Raw genomic sequence first — 26,844 nt, 5'->3', positions numbered from 1 at the left:
TGGATCATAGACCTAAATGTAAAACACAAAACTATAAAACTCCTACAAGATAACCTAGGAGAAAATCTAGATTTTCTTGGGCACGGAGATGATTTTTTAGATGTAATATTAAAGGCATGATCCATGAAAGAAAGAATTGATAAGCTAGACTTCATTAAAATAAAAAACTTCCACTCTGCGAATGATATTGTCAAGGGAATGAGAAGATAAGCCACAGACTGGGAGAAAATATATCTGATAAAGGACTGTTATCCAAAATATACAAAGAACTCTTAAAGCCCAACAATAAGAAAGCAAATAACCTGATTTAAAAAGAGGGAAAAGACCTGAGCAGACACCTCACCAAATGAAATATACAGATGAAAAATAAACGTGAAAAGATGCTCAACGTAATTTGTCATTAGAAAATTGCAAATTAAAACAATGAGGTACTATTACATACCTAATAGAATGGCCAAAATCCAAAACACTGACAACACCAAATGCTGACGAAGATGTGGAGAAACAGGAACTCTCTTTCATTGCTGGTGGGAATGCAAAACAGCACAGTTACTTTGGAAGACAGTTTGGCGGCTTCTTATGAAACTAAACATACTTCTACCATACGATCCAGCAATCATGCTCCTTCGTATTTACCCAAATGAGTTGAAAACTTATGTCCACACAAAAACCTGCACATAGATGTTTATAGCAGCTTTATTCATAACTGCCAAAACTTGGAAGCAACCAAGATGTCCTTCAGTAGGTGAATGGATAAAATGGTAATTCAGACAATGGAATATTACTCAGGGCTAAGACTAAATGAATTACCAAGCCATAAAAAAGACATGGAAGAAACATAGATGCATATTACTATGGGAGAGAAGCCAATCGGAAAAGGCTACACACTGTATGATTCCGACTATCATATTCTGGAAAAGATAAAACTATGGAGAGTGTAAAAGGATCAGTGGTTGCCAGGGGTTACAGGAGGATGGGGGGATGAACAGGCAGAGAGTAGAGGATGTTCAGGGCAGTGAAACTATTCTGTATGATAGAATACACAACTCCAAGAGTGAACCCTAATGTGAACTATGCACTTTGGGTGATAACGATGTATCAATGTGACACTTGATTGTAACAAACGTACCATCTGGTGTGGGATGTTTGCAGTGGGGGAGGCTCTGTGTGTGGGGGGGGGGCAGGGAGCACGTGGTAAACCTCTGTACTTTCCACTCCATTTTGCTAAGAACCTAAAACTGTTCTAAAGAATAAAGTCTATTTAAAAATTGGTTAAATGGACAATTTTATGTTATGTATATTTTAACCACAATGAAAATTGTTCATAGCAGCTTCATTCATGACATCACCAAACCGGAAACAATGCAAATGTCCATCAACTGTAGAATGACTCAGTGAATGGTGGAGTGGTCATCGGGTGGAATACTATGCAGCCATGAAAAAGGATGAGCCACTGCTACACATAATGACACAGATGAATCTTAAAAACATAACGCTGGGCTTCCCTGATGGCGCAGTGGTTAAGAATCTGCCTGCCAGTGCAGGGGACATGGGTTCGAGCCCCGGTCCGGGAAGATCCCACATGCTGCAGAGCCCACGTGCCACAACTATTGAAGCCTGCGTGCCTAGAGCCCGTGCTCCACAACAAGAGAAGCCACTGCAATGAGAAGCCTGCGCACCTCAATGAAAAGTAGCCCCCACTCGCCGCAACTAGAGAAAGCCCACGTGCAGCAACGAAGACCCAACACAGCCCATAAATAAATAAATTAATTTAAAAAAAGAGAACATAATGCTGGGGGTTGGGGAGGATAAATTAGGAGTTTGGGATTAGCAGATACAAACTACTATATATAAAAGAAATAAACAAGGGAACTAGATTCAATATCCTGTAATAAACCATAAAGGAAAAGAGTATGAAAAAGAATACATACAATATAAATGAAAAAGAATGTATATTATATATGTACGTATAACTGAACAGCAAAAGCTGACACATTGTAAATCAACTATACTTCAATTAAAAAAAAACATAATGCTGAGTGAAAGAAGTGGTATACAAAATAATACATATGATTTTATTGGTATCAAATTCAAGAACAGGCAAGACTGATCTTTGCTCTTAGAAGTCAGAACCGTGACTACCCTCGGGAGGTGGGTAGTGACTGATGGGGACGTGGGTGGGGGCCTCTGCAGGGCTGGGATGTGCTGTTTTGGGATCTGGGTGCTGTCTAGTCTGTGAAAATTCACCAAACTGTACACTTATGATTTGTGCCCATTTGTGCATGTGTGCTGTCAATTCAAAAGAATATGTATAGACACATGTATACATATATATACACATACCTACCATACATATATACATATACATACACTTACACACACACATCACTTTGGAATCCAAAGGATGGGTGCTCTAATTCTGGTTCTGCACTCACTAGGTTTATGACCCTAGACAGGCCCCTGTACTTCACTGAGCCTCCATTTCCTCATCTGTAAAATCGGGATAATAATACCTCACCAGGTCAACAAAAGTACGTCAGTACTGGCTACGAGCATACTGATTCGGTGCTTACTATTAATATTCTGGCTGCTGTTCCCTTTGGTGACCAAGCCCAGGCTGGGGCAGGGTGGGGCTGGGGACTCTGTTTCCAAGGAAGAGATGGGGCATGGGGAGGGCCAGTCTAAACTGAGGAGCAGGAAATGGTTATCTTGCAAAAACTACTGTAAAAGGAGAACACTAGCCAGGGAGCCGGGGTGTGCACGTGTGTGTGTTGGGGGGGAAGCTGCTGGGGTCCAGCCTGCGTGGTGGCTTCCTGGGGAGCTGGTCTCCCCTGGGCCTCCTGGGGAAGGAAGGCACTTAGGAGTGGGATGAACGCAGAGCTGGGGAAATGGATCCTTTCCTGGAGAGCAGGGCCCTTCACTATCGCTGGGCAATCAAGATGGCTGTAAAACTTTAATTACCTTCTCAGGCCACACAGCTCTGGGTTGGGGAACTGGGTCCTTGAGGGGGGAAGCAGGTCCCCAACAGTCGTTCTCCTCCCTGGGGAAGCCTGGTAGCTTCAGGAGGCTTGGGCTGGGCCCCAGGATCTCCGCGGCCCAGTGACCTGGATTCCACACCTGAGGAGGGGAGGGGGCACTGAGAGACCTGGCTGCGCCTTCAGGAACAACCCAGCAGAGTCAGACTTGGGTTCCATTCCAGACAGACTCCACCACGTCTGAGCTGTGTGACCTTGGTGGGTCATTCAAGCCATCTGAACCTTGTTTTCCACATCTGTAAAATGGGGATAGTTCCTACCGCATAGGGTTTGTTGTGAGGACTAAACAGCTTCCCTTTGCAAATAGAGTAAAATCCAAAATGTTACCAGTGGCCCTACTAAGCCCAATGATTTGTTCTCAATGCCACCTGGTCTTGTTCCCTATGACTTGCCCTCTTGTGTGCTTTTTGCTGTTCTCCAAGCATGCCAAGCTCAGCCCACCGCAGGGCCTTTGCCCCTTCAGTCTCCCTGTCTAGAACCCTTTCCTGCAGATCTTGCTGCAGCAGTTAGAGCTCAGCTGAAATGTCACTCTTCAGGAGGCCTTCCCTGGCCACCGTGTCCGAAGCAGCCGCCTCCGGGCACTCGCCATCTCATCAGCCTAGTGCCTTCCCAGCACTTACAACTGAACGAGGATAACCTGATCTCGTACTGGTCTCCTTGTTTGTTCCTGTCTCCTCCACTCGACTGAAAGCTTCAGAAGGGCAGGGATCTTGTCCGTCACTCAAAACACACTTCCACACACTCACACGCACTCCTTCCACACTCCCAGACAGGAGGGTCTCGCTGCCCCTGCCCAGCCAGTGTGAAAACCAATCAGGCTGTTGTGCAGGCTCTGCCCAGAGAGCAGGGGCCCTCTTCCGGCCCCTCAAGGTGCTGGAGGGGAGACTCTGCTGGCTCGAGCCTTGGTCCCCCGAATGTGCTAATGGAGACAGCTGGGAGGATGGCCTGGCACCGCATCACAGGGCTTGGAGGTCTCCCATCTTCCTTCTGGGGTCCTGGGGCTTCAGCAGGAGCAAGGGGTGGGCCGTGGAGCCCTGAAGAAGAAAGGAACAGGGGCTGTGTTGCCTCTGTGTGTGTGTGTGGGGGGGGGGATGTGGGTGAGTACTTTTGTGAGGGTGTGCACGTGTGTGAGATATTGGGTGTATGAATAGGAGTGTGCAACTGTGACTGTATGTGGAATGTTGTGTGTGTTCAAGTGAGGGTGTGTGTTGGTATGTGTGAGGGTGTGAGCGTGTGACTGTGTGTGAATGTGTTAGCATGTGTGAGCATGGAAGGCTGTGTTTGAGTGTGTGTGACTGTGGATGTGAGTGTGTGAGCGTGAACCTCTGTCTACACACGGGGAAAGGAAAGCAGAGTTATCAAGAAAATGCCAACAAGGGAATTCCCTGGCAGTCCAGTGGTTAGGTCTCGGCGCTTCCACTGCAGGGGGCCTGGGCTTGATCCCTGGTCAGGGAACTAAGATCCCTCATGCCACACGGTGCGACTACAAATATATATATATATATTTATATATGAAAAACAAAGAAAGAAAGAGACAGAGAGAGGAAGGGAGGGAAGGAGGGAGGAAGGAAGGAGGGAGGAAGGAAGGAAGGAAGAAGGAAGGAAGGAAGGAAATGCCAACAAGCCCAAAGAGAAAAGTCAACATCCCTCAAAATCCCACCACTCAGAGAATTCCTATTGGGATGAACAAGGAACTCAGAGGGCAGACTGCTGGGTTCAAACCCCATGTGTGTCCCTCACTGGAGAGTGATAGGGGGAAAGTCACTGCACCTCTCTGGGCCTCAGGTTCCCCCGTCTGTAACACGGTGATATAACAGTACCTATAGCTCAAAGGTTTGCTGTAAAGATGAAAGGAGATAAGGTGGGTGGTAGATGTGTTAGCTCAGGTCCAGTAGAGAGGAGCCTCGGTCAAAAGCTGTCATCTGCAGTCACCTGTTGATTTAGGGTAAGGGCCAGGGTCTTAAAGCCCCATAGTCTTCCTCCCCACCCCCATCCCTGCATCACGCTGAGCCATGGAGAGAACTCTAAGGCAGGGGCAGGGGTCATTTCCAGGGGTCAAGACTTCCTCCCCAGCTGCACGCCTTAGTTCTGCCAGCTCAATAGGATTGACATCCAAGCTTCTTCTCGGGGCTTTGCAGACCCGGGTCTTGGGGATGCATGGCGGACCATGACGGGGTTCCCAAGGTATGGCTTGCGTGTGCTGTGATGGGTGTCCCCGCGGATGGAGGGCACGCTCTGTAAGGCAGAAACATACACATCTCACACTGCGGCTGTACAGAACTTGAACCTGGTTGCGCTGGGTGTGGCCACCGACCGACCACGCCCTATTCACACCTGAATCCGTCGGGAGCATCACCGGAAGTCTCACCGGACGGAGCGTTTTCGTGGGGACGCTCACTGGGGCGATCCGCGGCGAACCCTAAGAGACTGTGGCATTGGCAACGGGATCGCCGGGCAAGGACCCGGGATAAATGCTAAACCCAAGCTCAGACGCACAAAACTGGAGAGCAGTTGGAGGGAACGAGGTCAGACCCTAGTCCTCGTGGCGTTCGCTGGTTCTTCAAAACCTCCGAGCAGAAAAGGGAGCCAGCGTTTAAGCAGAGGGTCTTGAGATTCCGAGTCCCTACTTCTTCACGTCCTGTGAAGGTGTGACTCAGTTCACCTATCTGTAAAGTGGGACGATTAATTCTCGCCTCCTGGATGGAGAAACTCTGAAGCGGAACGAGAAGGCCGCGTGCTCCCACCGGCGGCTGCCAGCCCCAACCCGGCCGGGAGCATCTTCCTGCACCGCAGCCCGTTTTCTGAGGCTGAGTCTTCGTTCTTTTCCGCACTTGGGAATTTAGAACGGACCCTTGGCCGCTGGTTCCAGACCGCCTCGGCTGGGGGCGTATCCGGAAGTGATCCTACGGAAGCCGGCGGGTCCGCGCGCGGTACCTCACCATGGGGACCGCGGCGGCTCCGCGGCGCTTCTGCCGCTGCGCCTGCTTCTGCTCCGAGAACTTGTACGTGGCGCGCTACGGCCTGCACGTGCGCTTCCGGAGCGAGCAGCAGCTGCGCCAGGACTACGGCCCCGTGAGTGGCCTCTATTGGCTCTGCGGGGAAATGGGCGGGGAGGGGTCGTTTGCTTTGCCTTTGGTGCGCTCAGGTGTGACAACAAGAATGACTTAACCTTTAGGTACCTTATTGTTTTCAACCTTAAATGGGGATAATGGTATCTTTAGTGAGGTTGTCGTGAGGACTGAATGAATGAACGTACGTGCACGATGCTCAGGGCAGGGCCTGGCTCAGCGTACTCTGTCAGTGTTACTACCAAGAGCAGCCGGGAACCCTGCTCTGTGCTCAACGTGCTCGTGGCATTCCATCCTTCCAATGATCCTGTGAGGTCGGATCATCTCCATGTCAAGGAGAAACTGAGGCTCAGAGACGTTTAAGTGACTTAAAAGTCCCAAGGTCACACCGTCGCGCTCACTGGCCTTTCTGCTCCCAGATCCTGCGCAGCCGAGGCTGTGTCAGCCCCAAGGACTTCCAGCAGCTGTTGGGAGAGGTAACAACTCCCCGCCCGCCCTCGGTCGCGCCCTCCACACCCAGCCTGGCCCTTCCTCTTTAGATTTGCATCAGCAGTTTGAGGAGTCTCCCAGCCTCAGGCCTGCCAGTGTCAGATCCTGAGACCTCCCCTTTCTCCACTCCTGTCCTCACTCACCACAGCACCTGGGTCCTGGCAGCAGAAAAAGAGAAAGCAGGAAAAACGCCAGGTTGTCTGCCTCACGCCCTTCTGAGATACTTGGGCTCCGGGGAGGGGTCACTTGCCCAAGGTTTCACAGCAGGTGGAGTTGAGGTCCCACCCAGGGCCGCCTGGCTCCTGTCTCTTCAACCCTCCCCCCACGCCACTTCTGGGGCTGCTGCTTGTCTCCCACCCCGGGGGTGAAGTGTCGGGAAGCTTCCCAGGACAGCCCGCTGCAGCCTCTGGAACACAAGCTTTGACAGGGACTCTGTTTCCCCTCCTTGAGTGGGCCCAGCTGGTTGAGGAGCAGCGAGGGGTCTCATCCCAGCCAGGCTCAGGCTGGTGCAGCCCTGAGTGGGATGGGCTCCCTTCTGGAAGGATTCCCCTTCAGCTAACAGCTTAGCACCTGCCATTTACCCTGGTAGAGTCAGGAGCACAGGGAGACATTGCTGCCAGCCCTGGCCATGCCCTGGGCTTCCTGAACCTCAGTTTCCTCATCTGCACAGTGGCCTCGGGGGGGATGGGAGGCCCCAACCTCATAACCAGGCCCTGTGTAACCCCAGCTTGAGAAGGAGGTGGAGCGGCGGCAGCGGCTGGGGCAGGAGTCGGCTGCCAGGAAAGCCCTCATTGCGAGCTCCTACCACCCAGCGCGGCCCGACGTCTACAACCCACTGCAGGTACCTGGCAGGGGGCAGGTCACTGGAGGAGGCGGAGGCATCCGGGCCTGGGGGCTGTCTGCCCCACGGCTTGCGTGCTCTGCCCCCAGGATGTGGCTCTGGCCCCCGAGTTTCTGGCCGCAGCTGAGTACAGCACATCGCCAGGTGCAGACCTCCAGGGCCTTCTCCAGCGGCTGGAGACAGTTTCGGGTGAGGTCTTGGCCCGTCACCTTGCAGCACTGGGGGTGGGAGACTGAGGTCCCTCCACCCACCATATCTGCCTCCAAAAATCAAACCAGCAGGACTGAGAAGGGCTGGCGGGACAGACCCGTCAGGAGCACGGCACCTGCATCCATTCACTCACTTATCCAACAGTTATTCAGTGCCTTGCATCAGACACACTCAAATAGGGGTGACTGAAGAGGTTAACAAAGGGACAGTTGAGACAAGTGGGGGCTAAGGAATCAGCAAGGGATGGGGAGGGACCCGCCCCAGGGCTAGCAATGGGGGTGGGGTTCGGGGTAGGGAGCCGTTCCTATCCCAAGACCTGAAGGAGTGGGCAAGAATGAGGTTTCTTGAACCTGCCAGGACCTGGAGCTGTGGGAGAGGGCTCGCCGGACGGGGTGCACATCTGAATTTGGAGGCTAGACCTCAAGGCAGGGTGAGGCTTCAGGGATGAGTGGGGGGCCCAAGAATAGGGCCCCCTTGCCGCACGTTATGTCATTTAATCATCACAAGAGCCCTGAGAGGTGAGTACTCACGTCATCCCCATTGTACAGATGAGGAAACTGAGGCTGGGGGAAGTGAAAAGGTTATGGGCAGATTGAAACCCACACCGGAGCTCCCGGCCAACCGACTGTCCCTCCCTCCACAGAGGAGAAGCGTATCTACCGCCTGCCGGTGTTCACAGCGCCGTTCTGCCGGGCCCTGCTGGAGGAGCTGGAGCACTTCGAGCAGTCGGACATGCCCAAGGGAAGACCCAACACCATGAACAACTACGGGGTGGGTGAGGCTCCACCCGGTGGGCCCGAGGAGGTGGGGACATCGTGAGACGTATCCCCAGCGCTGCAGACCTTCTCTAAGCCTCGGTTTCCCCATCTGTAAAATGAGATCACAGCAGGATTATTATGAAGTTAAGCACGTTGATGCTTGCAAAGCACTTAACAGTGTCCTTAGGAAGGGACTCCCCCAGGGACCCAGGGTGAGGCCCTACCAGTTTCCCCGCTGACCCTGGGATCCCCCTCCCAGGTGCTGCTACACGAGCTGGGCCTGGATGAGCCACTGGTGACGCCACTGAGGGAGCGCTTCCTGCAGCCGCTGATGGCCCTGCTGTACCCAGAGTACAGGGGCCCGCTGGACACCCACCGCGCCTTCGTGGTCAAGTACGCGCCAGGCCAGGATCGCGAGCTGGGCTGCCACTACGATAACGCCGAGCTCACCCTCAACGTGGCCCTGGGCAAGGCCTTCACGGGGGGCGCCCTCTACTTTGGGGACCTCTTCCAGGTTAGTGTGTGTGACCCGTGGGGCAGGGCCGGGGCCACTGAGAGTGCCCAGGCCTGAGCCCCGCTGTCCACAGGCACCTTCGGCCCTGGCCAACCCCCTGGAGGTAGAGCACGTGGTGGGCCAGGGCATCCTGCACCGGGGGGGCCAGCTGCACGGGGCCCGACCCCTGGGCACTGGTGAGCGTTGGAACCTGGTCGTCTGGCTCCGCGCCTCTGCTGTGCGCAACCGCCTCTGCCCCATGTGCTGCCGCAAGCCCGACCTGGTGGACGATGAGGGCTTCGGCGACGGCTTCACCCGCGAGGAGCCCGCCACAGTGGATGTGTGTACACTGACTTGAGCCTGGCTGGGGCCAGTGTGGGGGGGTGAGGGGCAGAAATAAACAACCTGCAGCCCTCAGCACATCTTGGTTCCAAAGGACACACGAGCTTCTGGGCCATTCTTTCAGCAGAGACATTGGCTTAGGTCGGGTTTGTTAGAACCAGAGCCTGAGACAGGGACTCCTGTGCAGGTGGTTTAAGGAGGGGATACTCTTGGGAGAAGAGGGAGCAGGACAGAGCAGGAAGGAACTGGGCCAAGATGGTCTGAAATGGCATCCGGCCTCAGCCCGATCCCACGGGGCTCTCTGGAGCATGAATCATACCACAGTTTGCCCTCCACGTCAGATATTAGCTATAGGGTGTTTTGGGGTAGAGAGGGTGTGAGTAACTTCCCAGACATCCATCTCCAGGGCAAGGTGATTCCCAGAGGCCAAGGGAATCTTCGAGAGAAGAGTACAGGCATGAGGGACTTCCCTGGTGGTCCAGTGGTTAAGAATCTGCCTTCCAATGCAGGGGACGTGGGTTCAATCCCTGGTTGGGGAACTAAGATCCCACATGACGCGGGGCAACTAAGCCTGTGCACAGCAACTACTGAGCCCGCGCACCTCAACTAGAGAGTCTGTGCGCCACAGCGAAGCGCCCACGTGCCACAACTAAGACCCGACACAGCCAAAAATAAATACATAAAATAAAAAATAAATGTTAAAAAAAAAAGTACAGGTGTGAGGTGTCAGCAGCAGACACCACGCTGGGAGTGTGTGTCTCATCTACAAAGGGGATGTAGATGGGCCGCCGACAGCATCTTCTGGACCGTGGGGAGGGGTTACTGCAGAGGGATTAAAAGCAGGGACTTGGGGCTTCCCTGGTGGCGCAGTGGTTGGGAGTCCACCTGCCGATGCAGGGGACACGGGTTCGTGCCCCGGTCCGGGAAGATCCCACATGCCGGGTAGCGGCTGGGCCCGTGAGCCATGGCCGCTGAGCCTCTGCGTCCGGAGCCTGTGCTCCGCAATGGGAGAGGCCACAACAGTGAGAGGCCCGCGTACCACAAAAAAAAAAAAAAAAAAAGCAGGGACTTGGAGCCAGACCTCTTGGGTTCGAATTCTGATTCAGCTGTGACTGTGGGTAAGCCACGTGATTCTCCGTGCCTTTGTTTCCTTCTCTGGAAAGTACTCGTGTCCTAGAGGTGTTGTGGAAATCAAGTGACTTCCCGTTTATACAGTGATTTTTAACAGACCTGTGAGTTTGCTGCTGTCGTTACTACTGAAGAGTGCAACTCGGCGGCCCCAGGACTGGATGAGGCATGCAGCTATGCTGTGTTCGGGAGGGTTTTCCATGTTGAAAGCTTGAGTTCTGGCTTCCGTGGGAAGGTGGGAAGATCTGGAAACACCGGGCCCCAATCGACACTGCAGTAATCAGCAGGAGCGGACTCAGCTGCCCCCACTCTAGACGGGCCTGCGGTGCGCTTTCTCACAGGGGTCCTTCCGTCACTCGTTATCATGCCCTCTCTGGTCCTTATGGACATTTGAGTTTGCGACCTCTGTATTACTGGGTGGAGACGGTGTAAAGACCAAGGCTCTGGAGCTTACGGCCCGTTGCAGTGGACACGTTCGCAGACAATCCAGAGAGGAAAGCGGCGCGCAGTCACCTTCCTCCCTGGGGCATCACGGAGACTAGGGATGCTGCGGGGGCGGCGAAAGGACAGTGATGGGAGAGGGCATAGCTGCGGCAAAGGACCCGCGGGCTCCGGGACTGGCGCCAGGCTGGAAAGCAGGTCTCTCGTCTGGGAGCTCCGCCTGGAGCCCCAGCTCGCCTCTCCGGGAGGTCAGTGCGTCAGACTCAGTTTCTTGGGCTGTCCCAGAAACGGAACCTGGGGCTTCAGAACTAAAGGCAGCAGCGCCTTGCTTCGCGGTCGGACGGCCTCCCAGAGCACAGTCCCGGGCCGGAAGTCGCCCAGCCGCCGCTTCCTCACGCGAAGGCGTGGTGCGGGGTTGGTAGTCCGGCCGGATGGGTGGTTGAGGAGACAGCGGAGCAGCCGGGGGACTTTCTTTCAGGCGGCGAGGCCGCGGAGGGCGCGGGGTGGAGGGTACGAGCGCGCGGGAAGGAATGAGGAACGCACCTGGCACCTGAGGATCGTGGCCGTTTCTAGAGGCGCCTGAGCCGCGTGCGCAGGCGTGGAGCGTCCGGGCGGGGGCGGGCCCTTAAAGGGGCCGCAGCGGAGGATCCGGGAGTCCGCGGAGAACCCGGGGTACCCAGGGGTGGGGGTGGGTGAGGATCGTGCGGTTGCACGGACCCCCTCAATATCCCTGCCCCGGGTGGTGACCAGGCCCCGAGTAGAGCCGCCCTCGGAACCCAGTCTGTGGGTCGGCCCTGTGATCAATCCCTAGTTTAAGCGCGTCCCCCCGTCTCCAGCCCGCGACGCTATGGCTCACGTCGGCTCTCGCAAGCGCTCCAGGAGTCGCAGCCGGTCCCGGGGGCGAGGGTCGGAAAAGAAAAGGAAGAAGAGCAGTAAGGACGCCCCGAGAAGCGGCTCGGCTTCTAGATCCCAAAGCCGCAAGGCCAGCACCACCTCCTCCGGGGCGGAGGGTGAGAACCAGAGGGGATGGGAAAGGGGTGAGGGAACTTCATGGAGGAAGTTGCAGGCAGCTGGGCGGGCTTCTCCGGACTGGCTGTGGGGAAATCGCGGTGAGCGCTATTCAGAGGGACACAGAGTGTCGATCCTGCATATCTGGATTGAAAGACGCTCAGAATCCAGGGGCTGGGCCAGCCCATTGAGTACGGAGTGAAGGGAGCACTAAGTCATATTTTTGGTGCAGCTGGGTTTGAGATATGGAGGCTGGCCGCCCCGCTCCTGGGCAGTGACCGCGCAGCCCAGAAAGTGCCTCTCCACAGGGTGCAGAGCCCTCCTCTAGAAGGCCCTGCCAGGAGGGTCTCACCCCTCTGTAGTCAGCCTAAGCCTGCTACAGGCCAGAGCGAGGGGACGAAGGTTTACTTCTTCGCCTCCTGGCCTTCCAGCCTCACCTTCTCCCTGCGTCACAGAGAGAAGCAAACACAAGGCCCGGAGGAGACCACGATCCAGCCCCTCCTCCTCTTCTTCCAGTTCTTCCAGCTGCTCTTCCTCCAGCGATGGCCGGAAGAAGCGGGGGAAGCACAAGGACAAGAAGAGGAAGAAAAAGAAGAAAAGGAAGAAGAAGCTGAAGAAGAGAGACAAGGATAAGGCCAAGGTGCAGCAGACCGAGGCTCTGCCTGGACCCTCGCTGGACCAGTGGCACAGAGCAGCCGAGGAGGAAGAGGATGGCCCAGGTACAGTGCTGCCCGGTGTGCAAGGCGGGGAGGGTCCCCTCCCTGAGGCCCCCATTCCTGAGCCGCGGCCCCCCCGCCACCTCCCTGCCATCTTACCTTCCAGTCCTGACGGACGAGCAGAAGTCCCGCATCCAGGCCATGAAGCCCATGACCAAGGAGGAGTGGGATGCCCGGCAGAGCGTCATCCGCAAGGTGGTGGACCCGGAGACAGGACGCACCAGGTGGGAAGCCGGGCCCCACAGCTGCATCTGGGTGCCCTGGTCCCAGACCGGCACTCAGGAGGAGAGGTGGTGGCTGCTTCTGCTGCTCTAAAAGGACCGAGGATGAGGGAAAAAAAGGAGTCACTCGTTGGTGCGACTTCTCAGGCCATTGCTGCCCATCCCGCAGAGCAGGCGACTGCAGGGGCTGGAAGGGCCTTGGGCGGGGGTCTTCAAAGAGCCGCTGTTGGCTGGTCCGATGGCAGAGCCCACCGGGCCGCCCTCATCCCTGTCCCAAGGGTGGGAGGGAGGGGTGGGAGCGGCCAGGCTCCGCCTACTCGAGATGGTGGGGGCCTGAGGCCTGGCCCCCCTCTGCTGGATGCTTCTGGTTCTGTTGCTCTGGCCTCTAAGTTAGAGGCTCAGCCTCTTCCCCCTCCCCCTTTAGGCTCATTAAGGGAGATGGTGAGGTCTTAGAGGAAATCGTAACCAAGGAACGACACAGAGAGATCAACAAGGTGGGTGTCGCCCCCTCGCCCAGGCCCACCCCCAGCTCTGCTTCTCATGTGTCCCCTCCTGTGTGCTTTCTTCCCCAGCAAGCCACCCGAGGGGACGGTCTGGCCTTCCAGATGCGAGCAGGGCTGCTGCCCTGAGGGCCCCACTGCCCAAGGCCTGCACACAGTGTTGGTGGCACAGCCTGAAGGCTGGCCTCAGGGTGGGCATCAGGGAGCCCGATGGATGCTGCTTGTCTCTCTCCTGCAGACCGGCCTCTGGCCCAGCCTCCTGTCAGATGCAGGGGGTGGAGGTCAGGGTCACTGGCCTAATTGGCTCCCCTAACTCCTGAAAGAGTGCAGCTTCCCAGATATTAAACGTACCCTGGTTGGAGACTTCTTCTGTGCTGTTGCATTTTGTGCTGAGGTGGGGAGGGGAGAAGAGTGCAGCCCTACTTCCAGGGCAAAAATAAGGACTCCAGGAGCTTTGGGGGAAAGGACAGGCCACGTCAGCCACCTTTGCCCTCCTCACCCTCGGATGAGGTCCTGCCTGGACCAGACCCAGGGCTCCACCTCCAGCTGAATCCCAGACCCTTGGCTCTTAAACTGGATTCCCTCAGGCTTGGAGGGAGGCTGCTGCCCTCGCTGCTTATGCCACACACGACTGCAGTTGAGGATCCTGGCGGCCCGGGAGGAATCCTGGCCCAGCTTACTGGCTGTGTCCTCTGGGAAGCAGAGGCTGACAGTACCCACCTCCCTGACTGGGTTGCTATGAGGATCAACTGAGTTCATGCCTGGGAAAGGGCTGGGAGGGGCCAGGAGGGGGCCCAGCATAGGTAAGACCCCCATGAGTGCACTGCTATTACCGTGAGCGTAGCTGACACCGTGTACTGGGAAGGACAGCCTCTCCCCTCACAGGACAGGCCGGGCCCCCATCCCGGCCCCATCCCCCCCAGGGCTCTGGTTGCCGGCGCAGTACTGAGACCCAGAAGGAAGCCTTCCTGCTTCTTTAATTGGTGTAACAGACGACGACACAGTACACAGAGCACACTCAGGCCTGATGGAGCAGGGACAGCAAGGGCGGGCGGGGGCAAGTCAGGGCACCACTCACATTCGGTCCAGACAGACAGACAGGGGGCCAAGACGTGAAGACTGCGACGTGGCAGGTGGGCGGGCAGGCAGCTCAGGCTGAGCTAGGAAGGGGGCGTGGGGTCTCTGCTGAATCCCTCTTTAGAAATCAAAGAGAAGGCAGGTGGGGGGATCTGGGGGGCACGGGCTGAGGCTCAGTCCTGGGGGCTTGGGGGTGGGAGTGGGACTAAGGCTTCTACTCTAACAGGCCTGGGGTGGGGGTGGCAGGCAGCAAGGCCTGCTTCACCCTTTGGTTACGACTGGTCGGGCCTGAGCCCTGCAGCTCAGCACCCAATGCTGTAAACATTTTTGGTATTTTTAAAGGACTCTGTCCTCCCTCTCTTAGTTTCTGAAAAACTGGTGCTTCCTTAAGAGGATAATGTGCCGAAAGGAGTCTTCAGGGAGGCCAGGAAGCAGACCTGGATAGAGAAGAGAGACGTCACCAGGGAGGCTGGGCTGCCCACCTCACCATCTATGGCTGAGGGCCGCTGGGAGAGGCCCGGGGACTATTGCTGTTGTCCTTGGCATGGCTGGCGGCTGGGCAGGCAGGCGGGGAGCTCGGAGCCGTGGGGGAGCTGCCCGCTGGGAGAGGCCGAGCCCACTGCCCACCCGGCCTCCCGGCCTTTATTGCAGGCGGGCTGAGACTCTTCCAGGTGCTCCTCCGGATGGCTGCTCACCAGGCGACAGGCGAGACGGGGTGAGGCGGGACCGACAGGAGGCGGCACTGGCCGTGGGGCCCCTCGTGGAGGCTGTGATTGTCGGGCCGAGCGATCCCGCTGGGAGCAAGGGGTTAGATATTGCACTTTCACTGCAACAGTTACATTAAAACTTGGTCCATAAAATAATCGCCGCTTTATACATAACGCCTGAAACAACAAAAAGCGACATCTTCAATATGAATAAACCCTGAAGGTCCCATCCCTCCAGACATTTTTCTCTGCACAAAATAAATAGCTTTCACTCTGTACAGACCCACTTTTGCAGAACATTTACACGACCCTTTGGCTGTACATATCTACACACGGGAAAATGTTAACGTCCGTCTGCGCGCCTCCCTGTCCCAGCCCACGAGGCCCTGAGGCCGTATCCAGGTGGGTAGCAGCTTCGCGCAGAAGGAGCCTGGTCGCTGGACGGCTGGCTGAGGCCCGGCAGGCTCCCCCGTCTCAGAGAAGCTGGAGGAGCAGCAGAGGGGCTGCCGGGGCTGAGGCCACGGCTGAGATTGCGGTCGGTTCCGGGGAGGGAGGGCTGACGCTCAGACCCAGCGTGCAGGACAGCGCGGTCCTTATCAGGTGGGAAATGAAGCCGTGGCTGCCTGCCCTGAAGCTAACTAAGCGAGTTGTGGCTTCTTAGATTCGGCATCGAAACGGAATTGGCGGTAAAAAAAACCTAAGTGGGGTGCCCCACTCACCCCAGAGTAGAAATTCAGTGGAATTAACAGGGGTCAGGCGAGGCAGGGAGCCCACGCCCCGCTGCCTGGGCAGGGGACAGGGCCCTGGGACCCAGAACCGGGCTGGACTCCGTCACAGTGCTGGGCGTTTTCATGTGGAGGGGCTGCGTTTGGTACTGAAAGAGTTAAGAAAAGGAAGCAGCCAAGGATTGCTCATTTAAAAAAACCTCATAGAAATCAGACTCGAGAAGTAGAAAGGTGTAGAAACGTGGAAGGGGGGGCCGAGACGGCCAGCGAGGAGCGGAAGAAGTAGGCCCGGCCGGTCCCGGCCCCGCAGCCCGAGGCGAGGCTTCTCAGGAGCCACCACCTCGGCTGCACCGGCCTGGTGGCCTGGGCTGTGCCTGGGGCTGAGATGATGCCAGGCCCTCGGCTGGACGGGGCTCCCGGTGGGGCAGCCAGAAGGGGTTGAGAGTCCAGGGCTGCCATGGGCCAGGTGGAGCTGTGGAAAATACCATATGGCCTTTCTCTCCTACTTGTACAAGGATTCTCTGCCCCGGAGCCTCTGTGTGGCGATGGGTCCGGGATCAGCAAACGCTGAATTTTCACGCACGTCAACGGATCTGTAGCCATAGGAGATGGTGATGGGTCTCCACCCTCAAACTTCAGTGCAAAACCAGTGAGGTCGAGCCGTTGAGTAACTCGAGTGAACAAGAAGCAGGCTGTCCCCCGTTGGAGCTGCTACCAAGTGCGAGGGGACTTGGGGGTTGGGGCGAGCTAGTGGATGGGAGGTGCCCAGGCCTGGCCTCAGGATGCTGGGCGGTCAACGCAGGGCAAGCGTCCGGGAGTGCCTTCCCGGCCAGTCCACGCTGGGGGGTCCTGGTCTCTCCGTCATCCTCGGGCTGGTCCTCCTGCCAGCTTCCACGAGACGCTGGAACCCCACAGACCCTAACATGTGAGGCCCGGCTGGAAGGGCTGTGTGGGGCACGGCCCCGTGTCCTCCGCCGGGCCCTGGGACAAGCTGGGCCCCAGCCGACTGTCCGTGCCCAGGCCAGGCCTCCTGGCAGGGCGGGCCGCCCCGGCCTAGCACCATGGAGACCACAGCGCCTCGCTCCCGGAGCCCTACTTGGGGCCCGCAGCTGCCCCCGGTTCGGGCCGGCCGGCCATGGCGCGGCCCCAGCAGCCGGCCGCCACGCTCATGCTACGTTGTCCCCGCTGCTCACTGTCCGCCTGGCTCTGCGTCCGCTCGTGCCGGTGGCCGGGCCCGCTGGGCTGGGCCGAGATGGTGCGGAGCAGGTGGTTCCGGGAGCGCAGGAAGTCGCCCTGGCCGGGCAGGCCGAAGCTGCCCTTGCGCAGCGCCATGCGGGTGGCCGCGTTGCGGGCCGGCCGCGCCCGGTGGTTGTACTTGAGCTGAGCCAGGTGGGCCGCGTAGCCGTCGGTGATGAACTGCGGGGGCGGGAGGGCAACGCGGAGCCTGGCTGTCAGGGGGCGGGGCTCCCGGGGGCTGCCCGCCCACCCGCGCGGCCGCCACGACGCGTCCGCTCACCTGGCACTGCTGCTGCAGCTTCTTGGTGGGCCGGCCCACGATGTAGATCTGCATGGGGGACAGGCTGATGGAGCTGTAGACCGCCACGTCCTTGGTGGAGCCGTAGGCCGCGTGCACGCGCAGGTGCAGCTGTGGGCAAGACGGGCGTGGGCGCGGGCTCGGCCCTGCCGCCCGTCCCCACCCCACTCCCTTCTAGCCGGGACCCACCTCAGAGATGAGCAGCTTCAGGAAGTTGGCCTTGTGCCTCAGCGGGTCGTGCACCAGGCCGTCACAGAAGGACACCACGCCGTGAGGGAAGTTGTGCTGGGCCAGCCAGGCCACCACCCGCTGCTTCTGCATGTCAGGCCGGCCCGTCACATAGATGATGAGGTAGCCCAGGTCCTGCCAGTGCCTGGGGGCGAGGGGCAGGCCTGGGTGTCCCACGGACGCACTGTCCTCCCTCCTGGGCCGCCCAGCCAGTCCCCACGGGGGCCACTCAAGAGCGCCTCTCGGGTCAGGCGCCGACAACAGCAGCAGCAGCCAGACTGACAGCAGCGCGGTGCTCACGGCCCCCACCCCCGCCCCCTGCAGCAGGTGTAACTGGTCTTGTTAGAAGCAGCCCCGCCCCCCAGGTAAGGGACCTGAGGCATCAACAGCAAGAGGTTACAGCTGGGAAGTGTGACCCAGCTGCGGGGTCCCTGCCCCATGTCCCCGCGCGGGCACCCAGGGCCCTCCGCCGCCTGGCTGTGGAGCTGCCTGCCTCCGAGCCCACCCGCTGCTGCTCGGAACGCTCACCGCACCACGTCCACGGCCCCGGCCCGCACTTTGGGGTCGCTGCCCATGATGGACACGCTGGCGGCGAAGGAGCCGTCGATGCTGAAGACCACGAACTCCGTGCCCTTGGGCAGCACGGTGATGTAGCTGTCGGCAAATGTGTGGTCTCCCCTGGGAGGGGGCAGCTCATCAGAACCCACCAGGGCTCCTTCCTCCCGCCCCAGATGAGGCTGACCCGGCCGGCTCACTCCTTGGAGCTCATACCTGACCACCATCTTGACGGGGTAGACACCCACGCCCAGGCGGTGGGTCTCGGGGATGGTGTAGGAGACGCGCCCGCTGCTGTTGGTCACCAGCGTGTCCAGGTACAGCCACTCACCTGAGGGCGGCTGCATCATGATGTGCACATCCACCTGGAGCCGGGAGGGCTGGTCACGGCTGGGCCGTGCCCTTGGCCTCCCCACCCCCACTTCCCACCCCCCCAGCCAGAGGGAGGCGAGGTGGGGGGGCCCCCATGGGCTCCCTGTGTCTTCACCTTCTCCCCGGTCAGGGTGACCATGTCCAGGGGCCCATACATGAACCGGCCTGTCAGGACCTGCGGGCCATCCTCGTTGGCAACCGCGTCATTGATCCGGTGATTGGCCGTCACGTTCTGGGGGGAGGAGGAGCAAAGCTGGGTCAGGGCTGGGGATGGAGGGGCGGCTGGGGCCTCCTGGGCTCAGCTCAAGCTTCCCACGGGCCTGGGGTGTGAGTACGGGTGCAAAGCCCGATGACCCAGCTCAGCCACTGAGCTTCGTGGCCTTGGCGCTGGTCCCCGTCTGTAAATGGGGTAACAGCTCCAGCCCCAAACTGTGAGGATTAAGTAAGATGGCACACTTCTCTGTGACTCAGTTTCCTCATCTGTAAAATGGGGTCTTCTCGCAAGGATTCAATAGGACGACAGCTGTGGGGCCTGGGCCCTCAGAGGACCCCTCACCCGCAGCTTCACGTGGGTCCTCTTGCGCTGCCACTTCTCTCTCGGCTTTGACGGGGTGAACACCGAGACCTCCTTGCCGTCCAGTTCCAAGATGCTGGAGTTGTCGTGCCTCATGACCTGGGAGGGGACACAGAGGGAGGCCATGGGGCAGGCTCAAGCCTGGGGCTTCCTGTTCTAGAGGGGAGAGGCCAGCGGCCCTAGGGGCCACGCTACCCATGGGAGGCTTTGGCAGGGGGCGCTATTTAACCCCACTGCAGTCTGCTCTCTGGCCCGTGAATGTGCACATTCATTCACCCCATCTCAACATCCCCACGGCTTCCTCCATCCTGCTGGCTGTGGCGTCTGCTGGGGCCAGAAAGTGGGGCTCCCCACCGTCCTCATCTATGAAATGGGGCCACCTCAGCAGCGGTGTCAGTCGGGCCTCCTGAGAGGTGCAGGTGTGCCCGGCAGGGGGACCCTGGGTACCTGTCTCAGCAGGAAGGAGACCACATCCGTGGACTCCCAGTAGCTGGCGTGGAAGAGGTGGGGCAGGGCCACGGTGGGGAAGGCCGTCAGGGCGTCAGGGCAGTACAGGGCGTAGTCGATCCGCTTCTGACCCCACCACTTCGCCGCAACTGCCAAGAGGAGGGGCTGTGACCGGGCTGGGCCCCAGGGGCTCACCTGGCCCCTCAGGCCGGGCTCAGCCCAAAGGCAAGACCCCCTGACCAGAGACAAGGGCTGCAACCAAAGCAAGTCTCCTTCTCCCAGACTTGGAGACGGGAGCAGCAAGCAGTCAGGGCGCCCGAGGAGGGGGAGGTGGGAGACTGCGGCTCAGCCGGGAGGATGTGGAGTTACAGGGCGAGGGGACAAGCCCAGTCCCGAGGCAGGACTCCCTGTCCCCGGTCCTGTTGACCCCCTGCCTTGGGCCTTATCACTGCCCTCTCCAGGCTTCTCCTGGACCCCGTCTGCCCCCGCAGGCCTCAAGGCTGTGAAAGGCTTTGCAGAGATGGAGTCACGATTCCTGGTCCCCAAGGCAAGGCCCGCTGTCCTCAGCACCTGGCAGGCAGGGTGTGAAGTGAGGGCCTCCAGTCTATGGAGCCTGTGTGTGAAGCCGGCTCCCTCTCCGGGCTGGGGGACCGCCCCAGGTTTGCAAAAGCCTCCCCGGTGGCTGCACGCAGGAGGTGCACCTGGTTAGGCTCGGGGTGGCCCTGCTCTCCGCCTGCAGCCTGCCTGACGGGCAACCCCCAGTCCTCACCCGGCCTCCATCTAGCTGCCCCCCCCGCCCCCCGCTGCTCCTGCTTCCTGCCTGGAAGTCTGGGTGCTCCCAGACCAAGCTGCCAGCTCCCCGCTAGGCCTCAGCGGGGCCCTGGGGTGAGGCGTGCCTGGAAACAGAGCGTGACCCCTGTTAGAGGAGGCGGACGTGTGTGCCCGGAGGGCCCGTGACAGCGGGACCTTCTCTGATGTCCAAGTCGGGGAGGCGGGGGCCCTCCGCAGGCTGGGGCTCGCCTGCTGGCCCGGGGCGGTGGCGGTAGCAGGGGAGGGCAAGCAGGGACGGGCACCTGACGCTGGGGCTGGGGCTGGGGCTGAGCAGCGCACAGGCTCAGCCCTGCTGGGGCCACCACTGCCCCCGTGGGCCAGGAGGACACCCACGCCGGCCTTAGCCCCAGAGTTCTGCTCTGACAGGCAGCCTGGGAGCCAGTCACGTGGCAGGGGGCCGCTGGCCCCGGGGGAGTGGGGGCGGGGGTGACCCGGGCTCCGCTTCCAGCTGCTGAGAAGCTGCTGAGATGGGCAGGAGCGAAGGAGGCCGTGGGTGACCCTGCCCCCTGGGGCGGCAGGAGGGGCTGGCACAGGAGACCTCGCCTCCCTGGCTCCCCTCGGCCACCGCTGCAGCTTCTCCAGAAATGGGCCCCCCAGCTTTCTCCTTCTAGGAGCACCTGCCCCCCTGGGGCTAGGACCCCTCCTCCCAGACCCCCCCCCCCGCCAGCTGAGCACCACCCATCTCCCACCACCTGCACCTGCCCCCCCACGCCCTGCCCCAGGGCCACCCCTTTCAACGTTCCTTCCTTCCAGACTCCTCTATGCACACGGGGGCTGGATCACTCTTCGCTGCGGGGCCGTCCTGGGCACCGTACGGTGTTGAGCAGCACGCCTGGTCTCCACCCACCGGATGCCAGTGGCGCCCACCCCAGTTGCCTCCAGACGCTGCAAACTGTCCTCTGGGGGACGGGCACAGTGGCCGCCATTGAGACTGGCTGCGACAGGGCACAGCCCCCTTGCTGTGACGGGGAGGGCAGGCCCGGCAGTGCTGCACTCACTCTGGGCAACGCTGGACGCCGTGTAGCTCTCAGCCATGCCCGACACCTGGCTGGCGATGCTGATCTCGCTGGCCCGGCGGAAACCTCGGGCGGTGGGGGCTGTGCCGGGCGAGGAGGGGGCCGCGTGCTCTTGGAAGACCGCGTTGTGGGCCTGGAGTGCGTCTGCTGCAGGCGGACAGGGACCAGAGGCCGCGGGTAAGGAGGCCTCGCCCAGCCCGGCCCTCCAGCCCCCGAGCGGTGGTGGGGGGCGTCCAGCATGTGCCGGGGCTGGGGCGGCTGGAGCGGCCACTGTGCCAGGCAAGGCCGACACGTCCAGCTGCAGAGGAGCAGGGGCATCTGAGCACAGCTGGCAGAGAGGGTGGGCCCAAGCGTGCCAGGGCCTGCCTGCTCAGGGCCCAGAGCTGAGGCAGAGAGAAGGCAGCGCTGGGGCTGGGGTGGACAGACGGACCAATACAGACACAGTGGGCAGGGAGGCCAGGCGGCCGGGCTCATGCCCCATGCCAGCCACCCTTCCAGTTGAGCCTTCTTGGCCTCTGGGGCTCGGCCTGGCTTGGCCTGACCCACAGCCCGCGGCAGCTGGGTTTGGGGGCGCTAACAACAGGGGCCTGGGGCAGCTTCCCAGGGCTGCCCAGCGCTGAGGACTGAGAATGAGGCAACACCCCGGCACATCCCTCACACATGGGTCACGTCGAGCCAGCCCTGAATGGGCATCTGGGGACACAGGCAGGTGCTGAGGGCTTGAGCCAGGCTCACCTGGGTCCAGCCTGAGAACGGGTCTCGGCTACAGGACCCACATCTAGACGGGGTGCAGGAGATGCCTGGACCTCCTCAGGGAGAGGGAGTGGGGCCCTGAGAATCCAACCCCTCGCCAGGACCGAAGTCTTCTCCTGGGGGTTAGGTGGGTCCCAGCGGGCTCGAGGCCTCACCCCAACTCCTGCTGCTAGCCTCAGAGACGGGGGAGAGGACCCTCAGACTGACCCCTGTGCTGGGTGACCCTGAGACAGCTGCTCCCCTCTCTGGGCTCCTGCGCCTCCTCTGCTTGGGGTCCCCTCCCTGCTCAGCCCAGTGTCCAGAGAGGGGGCACCAGGTCTGCTCCCGGGGCCTGTCCTGCCCAGTCTCTGCTCCTTGCCACCACAGTTCCACAAATTCCGGGTGGCCAAGGAGGGCACGGGGGTCCCTGAGGACCAGCGGTCAGCCGGTGAAGCAGACGCCACCACGAGCAAGGGGGTTACACACACTAGCAGAGCTCGGGCTGGGGTGGGCCCGTCTTGCCAGGTGAGTGCGGGAACGGGGATACTGGTCTCCAGGAAGCCATCCCTGTGAGGGAGGGGGACCAGGGGGCCGCTCTCCAGGACCAGCTGGGCGTTTCTCTGCACGGTCTGGACTGGAGGCATAGGGGGAGAGAAGAGGGGACCCAAGAACAGACACTTGTGTGCACGTGACACAGACACGCGCTGCTCAAGAGCCAGGACATGACAGGACTAGGACACTGGGGCAGGTGGGACGGGCCGTTCCCGGGGGGCGAGAGTGGGCCACGGGCAGCCCTCTCTCATGCTCCTGCACCCCGGCTTCAGGCTAGGTGACCTGGAGGCTCTGGAGCTGCCTGCCATGGGGGTCCCTTCACATGGCAGGACAATGCCCGGGACTCAGCCAGGGGCCCTCAGGTCCTCAGCTCTGCCTCGGCGGGGTGGTGGGGCGGGGAGCGAGGTCCCTAGCTCTGTGTGTGTGTGGGGGGAGGGGGAGTGGGGGAGGTCCTGGCCTGTGAGGCTGTCTTCCTCCTACCTCCCTGGGGTGGGTGGGGCTCATGCACCCGCACCTACACCAGGTGTCCCGCTTCCAAGGTGTTCAGGGCAGGCTGCCGCTCCCCGCACAGCAGGGCCAGCCCCGGCCTGGGGCACCCAAGGAGAGGGGACAAGTCCCGCCCTCCCCCAGGGCCGGGGGCCCATGGGGCTCTCACCCAGCAGCGTCGAGCAGCCGTCCCCCAGCGGGTAGCGCTGGTAGCGGGGGATGCTGAGAGGCGGCAGGGCGTGGAATCGCCGCTCCAGCAGCGGCTCCAGGCGCGAGGCCGACGGGTCGGCGGGGTGGAAGAGGTTGTAGACTTGCTGGCAGGCGGGCCGCAGCTGGAACACTGGGGGGCGGAGGGCGGGGCGAGTCGCAGAGCCTGGAGCTAGCCCCGCCCTCAGGAGGCGGGGCCTAGAGCAGGCTGGGATTGGGTGCAGCGCGACGGCACGGGGTTGGGGATACAGGGAAACCCGAAAGTGTGTCTCCATCAACTTTGGGATTCTGTTTGGGCCACTGTCCCTTTATTAACCAAATTTGTTTAAATTGAAAAAGTTATAATGACGGTAGTTAAAAATTTTCTTTTTAAGTACAGAAATATATATGATAAAAGACATATAACGGAGGGTTCCCTTTCTCCCCAGAGCCCCGGGGCTGGCGCCCCGCCTGCAACTTTTGGGAGCCTCACGCGCATGCGCGGCCCAAGCCGGGTGGAGCCATCCTCCGCTATTAGAAATGTCTCTAGGCTGTGCGATGGGGCTGTGCTTTCGAACATCTCATAGTTGATGGGAAGGTCACGTGAATGTCATTATAAACGACATTATAAACTATCAGTAACATATATCTCACTTTAAAAAATACATACAAATAGGAACATAATCTATGCTTTTTGAACATAATCTATGCTTTTTTCTCATTTAACACAGTAAATGGGAGTCTTTCGTATCAGCACTCTAGTTCTGCCCCATTCTTTTTAACTGCGGCGGGGTATTCCATTGTATGGCTGTGCCGCAATTGATTTAACCAGCTCGCATCCCGTGTAGGTTGGTTCTGGTCTTTCACCATTACAGATGACGTTGCTCTAACATCAGTGTCTCTGAGTCTGAGCACTCATCCCGAAGCCACTGTTTACTTGCTCTTGGGCAAGTGTCTACACCTGCCTCTCTGAGCCTCGGTTTCCCGCTGGGGCCCCTGCACAGCTCCTGTAGGATGGCAGGTCTCCCTGGACCGCACTCGTTGATCCCGGGGTCACTGGGCAGGGACTGCTGCTCTGACGGCTGCTTAGCCCACAGGTTCCGTCTCCCTGTGTGTGTAGCCATGAGGAGGAACCTGGAGCAGCGTGGCTGTGGTCCCTCTGGGGCTGGGAGGCCACCCGATTGAGGAGACTTTGGGGGTGCCTGGCTTCACATCTCTTCCTTATGGGAAGACCTTGGGCCTGGGAGACTGGGTCTGGCCCCATCTGATCCTGGGGCAGCCCCTTCCATCTCTGGACCTCAGCTCCCAGAGGTGCCTTGGAGATTAAACGAAACAGCATGCTGGGAAATGGGGCCAGGGACTGAGCTGCTGAAGCTGGAGCAAAGGAGAGCAATGGGCCCTTGGTGGGGGGTGCAGAAAAGAGGAGGAAGGGGTCTGGGATGTGGCCATGGCCTCATGATAGGGGTCCACTGAGACCCTCTGCCCAGCTCATGCCCACCCCCCGCCCCCCCACCCCACCCCACTCCTCGCCTGCAGGGACTCTCACCATCCAGGGAGGGGATGACGGTCTTCCTCAAGGCCAGGACCAGCCCCAGCGGGCACCCGAAGAGGAAGAGGTCAGCGATCTCAAAGTCGAACTTGCCCACGGCCCCTGCGCCGTCCAGCATGGTGGAGCTGCTTGAGCGGCGGGAGCTGGGCTCATTCCTCAGCACGCTGGCATGGAGGCTGCAGATGCGGGGGGACGACTCAGGTCACACCACGGCCCTTCTCGGGGCTGGCCTGTCCTTAGCCTCCTGAAAGAGGCTCCTCAGGCGTCATCAGGCCCAAACGGGGCTTGGCCCCTGTGTGGTCCTGTGAGTGCAGCTGTCCAGCACCTGCTGGGACACCTCTGGTGACAACAGGTCCCAACCTCTCTAGGGAGCCCCCTGCCTTTGGGACAGCCCTGACCGGGATCACGCCGCCCCTGGTCAGTTCTGCTGCCTGATTCTGCCATCCCCACACTTCCAGCCCTGGTCAATCTGTTCCGACTCAAGAGGACCCAAGGCATGTACAAGACCACAGCCATACCCAACAAGCACCTTCTCCTGGCTGAAGAGCCGTGGCCCAGTCTGGGAATCCCAGGACAAGGCCCGGGGGACCTCCAGCACCCTCATGTTGGCCATCGGCACGATCTGATCCATGTCCTCACTTCTGAGCCGTCCCTCTGTCTTAGAGTCCCCGTCCTCACCTGGCGGTGGGCCTCACTACCCACCTGGACAGGAAGGCCTGGTGCTGCTGGATGGTGTCCAGCTCGTAGGTGGACGAGTCACTCCTCTTGCGGGGCAGCTGCTGTTTGGGGTCCTCAGCGCCGTTGCTTCGGGGGATGTCGATGTTGCTGCGGCTCAGGTGCCGGCTGCTCTCCAGGTTGCCGCCATGTGCCGCATTGACCGTCGTGCCCGGGGACAGCAGGTCAGTGTCCTGGAACGGCCCCATGCAGGCTCACTGCCCAGTGGCCACCGGCCTAGCCCCCTCTTCAGTGTCCTGGAAGCCGTGTCTGCCCTCCTGACTCCAGGCCCACTGGCCACTGCTCAGCAGCCTCTCACCCAAGCCAGGGAGGGAAAAGCCCTGTCCCTCTGTGCCCCACGGTCCCCACCAGCCTTCACTCCGGGCCTGGCCTGCCCCTGTGGGCCTTGCTGATCTCCCACTGATCCCGCTGCCTCGCCCGGCCTGCCAGGCCATTTGCTACTCTGCAGCAGAGAGACCTTGGGTCCTCTCTCCTACTGGGAAGCTCAGAGGATCCACCCCCCAGGACCAGAGCCTGCTCCCCAGGGTGCAGACACTGCTTCACTGCCCGCTGAAGCTGCCGTGCTCCTAGGTTGAGCCGCGGCGCAGCTGTTCACCTGTCCCACGCGTCCACCCCCTGCCTTTGGGCACCCGCATTAGCAACCTCTGCCCTTCCCTTTTTCTGCAGGCCTCTGGGATGTTTGGAGCCAGAGGGTGACAGTCCTCAACCTGGAGGTCCCCTGCTCCGGGGGCTGGGGGAAGCTAGTACCTGCACACTGGCCACACTGCCCCGGCGGCTGCTGCTCTGACTCTCAGACACCGTCTGGTTGCTGCAGCATAAGGCATCGAACGCCAGGATGCCCCCGACGCAGTCCCCGATCAGGCAGACCTGGAGCGGGAGAGGCTCAGGGGCCTGAGAGCCCACCCTGCTTGCTGGAGGGCTGGCTGGGGAGAGCCCTGGCCTGGAGGACCAGGCCAGCCCACCCTGCAGAGTTTCTGTCTTCCCTTCCCCCACCCCACAACTCACCTGCCCGTTGAAGGTCACGCCCTCCTGGGACTTGATGAAGTCCCCATAGGCGAGGTTGGCCCGCTGAATCACTGTGGCAACAGCCTCCTGGTAGTGGGGCGAAGAGGTTGCCAGCAGGGGCAGGGCGGCCAAGGGGATGTGGTCCTGGCTGCTGGACAGACAGCCTTCGTCGTGGCTGTAGGGGCTGAGGCTGGGGGCGGGAGACCGGTCAGGAGAGAGCAGGTGGCCTCAGCTCAGCCCCGTGGGCCCCTCTTCTCTGACCTGAGCATCAGAGCAGGAGCTG

At 59.9% G+C, this 26,844-nt stretch overlaps 4 protein-coding genes across 17 annotated transcripts in view; 2 read left to right on the top strand and 2 right to left on the bottom strand.

Annotated features, from left to right (window-relative positions):
• Window positions 1-11,809, bottom strand: part of ABCB9 (ATP binding cassette subfamily B member 9) — a 41,085-nt gene extending 29,276 nt beyond the window's left edge. For 4 of the 6 annotated variants that reach the window (XM_060118430.1, XM_060118436.1, XM_060118435.1 and 1 more), the window contains exons 1-4: window positions 10,467-11,809; window positions 4,856-8,510; window positions 2,962-4,069; window positions 443-524 (exon numbers count right to left, since the gene is read on the bottom strand). The gene's annotated coding sequence lies outside the window, so the exon portion shown is untranslated. The remainder of the gene's footprint in view (window positions 1-442; window positions 525-2,961; window positions 4,070-4,855; window positions 8,511-10,466) is intronic. The other 2 variants (XM_060118432.1, XM_060118431.1) reach the window with 2 other exon arrangements.
• Window positions 5,919-9,899, top strand: OGFOD2 (2-oxoglutarate and iron dependent oxygenase domain containing 2). The gene is made up of 7 exons (XM_060118438.1): window positions 5,919-6,107; window positions 6,523-6,579; window positions 7,320-7,433; window positions 7,523-7,622; window positions 8,287-8,414; window positions 8,661-8,915; window positions 8,989-9,899. Exons 1-7 carry the CDS (start codon window positions 5,976-5,978, stop codon window positions 9,250-9,252), a joined length of 1,050 nt encoding a protein of 349 aa, XP_059974421.1. The 5' UTR covers window positions 5,919-5,975; the 3' UTR covers window positions 9,253-9,899.
• Window positions 11,146-15,137, top strand: ARL6IP4 (ADP ribosylation factor like GTPase 6 interacting protein 4). 7 transcript variants are annotated; one of them, XM_060118444.1, is made up of 6 exons: window positions 11,146-11,219; window positions 11,642-11,815; window positions 12,245-12,532; window positions 12,636-12,753; window positions 13,175-13,244; window positions 13,323-13,470. In XM_060118444.1, exons 2-6 carry the CDS (start codon window positions 11,653-11,655, stop codon window positions 13,377-13,379), a joined length of 696 nt encoding a protein of 231 aa, XP_059974427.1. In that variant the 5' UTR covers window positions 11,146-11,219; window positions 11,642-11,652; the 3' UTR covers window positions 13,380-13,470. The 7 variants fall into 7 exon arrangements, with proteins under 7 accessions (XP_059974427.1, XP_059974429.1, XP_059974424.1 ...); XM_060118446.1 differs by lacking the exons at window positions 11,146-11,219; window positions 13,323-13,470 and adding exons at window positions 11,226-11,477; window positions 14,979-15,137; XM_060118441.1 differs by lacking the exon at window positions 11,146-11,219 and adding an exon at window positions 11,226-11,315.
• Window positions 14,224-26,844, bottom strand: part of PITPNM2 (phosphatidylinositol transfer protein membrane associated 2) — a 146,639-nt gene continuing 134,018 nt past the window's right edge. For 2 of the 3 annotated variants that reach the window (XM_060118428.1, XM_060118427.1), the window contains exons 11-24: window positions 26,562-26,751; window positions 26,304-26,423; window positions 25,524-25,729; window positions 24,819-24,997; window positions 23,256-23,426; window positions 21,299-21,463; window positions 19,470-19,618; window positions 19,005-19,121; window positions 18,564-18,680; window positions 18,293-18,441; window positions 18,050-18,199; window positions 17,483-17,666; window positions 17,276-17,404; window positions 14,224-17,175 (exon numbers count right to left, since the gene is read on the bottom strand). In XM_060118428.1, coding sequence (XP_059974411.1) covers window positions 16,852-17,175; window positions 17,276-17,404; window positions 17,483-17,666; window positions 18,050-18,199; window positions 18,293-18,441; window positions 18,564-18,680; window positions 19,005-19,121; window positions 19,470-19,618; window positions 21,299-21,463; window positions 23,256-23,426; window positions 24,819-24,997; window positions 25,524-25,729; window positions 26,304-26,423; window positions 26,562-26,751 — 2,350 coding nt within the window. In that variant the 3' untranslated portion in view covers window positions 14,224-16,851. Of the gene's footprint in view, window positions 17,176-17,275; window positions 17,405-17,482; window positions 17,667-18,049; window positions 18,200-18,292; window positions 18,442-18,563; window positions 18,681-19,004; window positions 19,122-19,469; window positions 19,619-20,435; window positions 20,567-21,294; window positions 21,464-23,255; window positions 23,427-24,818; window positions 24,998-25,523; window positions 25,730-26,303; window positions 26,424-26,561; window positions 26,752-26,844 lie in introns of all 3 variants that reach the window. The other variant, XM_060118429.1, reaches the window with a different exon arrangement.

This window comes from Mesoplodon densirostris, chromosome 15 (genome assembly GCF_025265405.1).
Source record: "Mesoplodon densirostris isolate mMesDen1 chromosome 15, mMesDen1 primary haplotype, whole genome shotgun sequence".
In the NCBI taxonomy this organism is placed as follows: domain Eukaryota; kingdom Metazoa; phylum Chordata; class Mammalia; order Artiodactyla; family Ziphiidae; genus Mesoplodon; species Mesoplodon densirostris.
Note: the sequence above shows the minus strand (reverse complement) of the source record. Positions and strands in the feature narration are given on the sequence as shown.

Excerpts from the sequence above, each read along its gene's own strand:
- OGFOD2 (XM_060118438.1), top strand. The coding sequence starts at position 5,976 with ATGGGGACCGCGGCGGCTCCGCGGCGCTTCTGCCGCTGCGCCTGCTTC. Across the intron at positions 8,415-8,660 it reads ACACCATGAACAACTACGGG|GTGCTGCTACACGAGCTGGG; the intron begins GTGGGTGAGGCT and ends TCCCCCTCCCAG. Across the intron at positions 8,916-8,988 it reads ACTTTGGGGACCTCTTCCAG|GCACCTTCGGCCCTGGCCAA; the intron begins GTTAGTGTGTGT and ends CGCTGTCCACAG.
- ARL6IP4 (XM_060118444.1), top strand. The coding sequence starts at position 11,653 with ATGGCTCACGTCGGCTCTCGCAAGCGCTCCAGGAGTCGCAGCCGGTCC. Across the intron at positions 12,533-12,635 it reads GGAGGAAGAGGATGGCCCAG|TCCTGACGGACGAGCAGAAG; the intron begins GTACAGTGCTGC and ends CTTACCTTCCAG. Across the intron at positions 12,754-13,174 it reads CCGGAGACAGGACGCACCAG|GCTCATTAAGGGAGATGGTG; the intron begins GTGGGAAGCCGG and ends CTCCCCCTTTAG.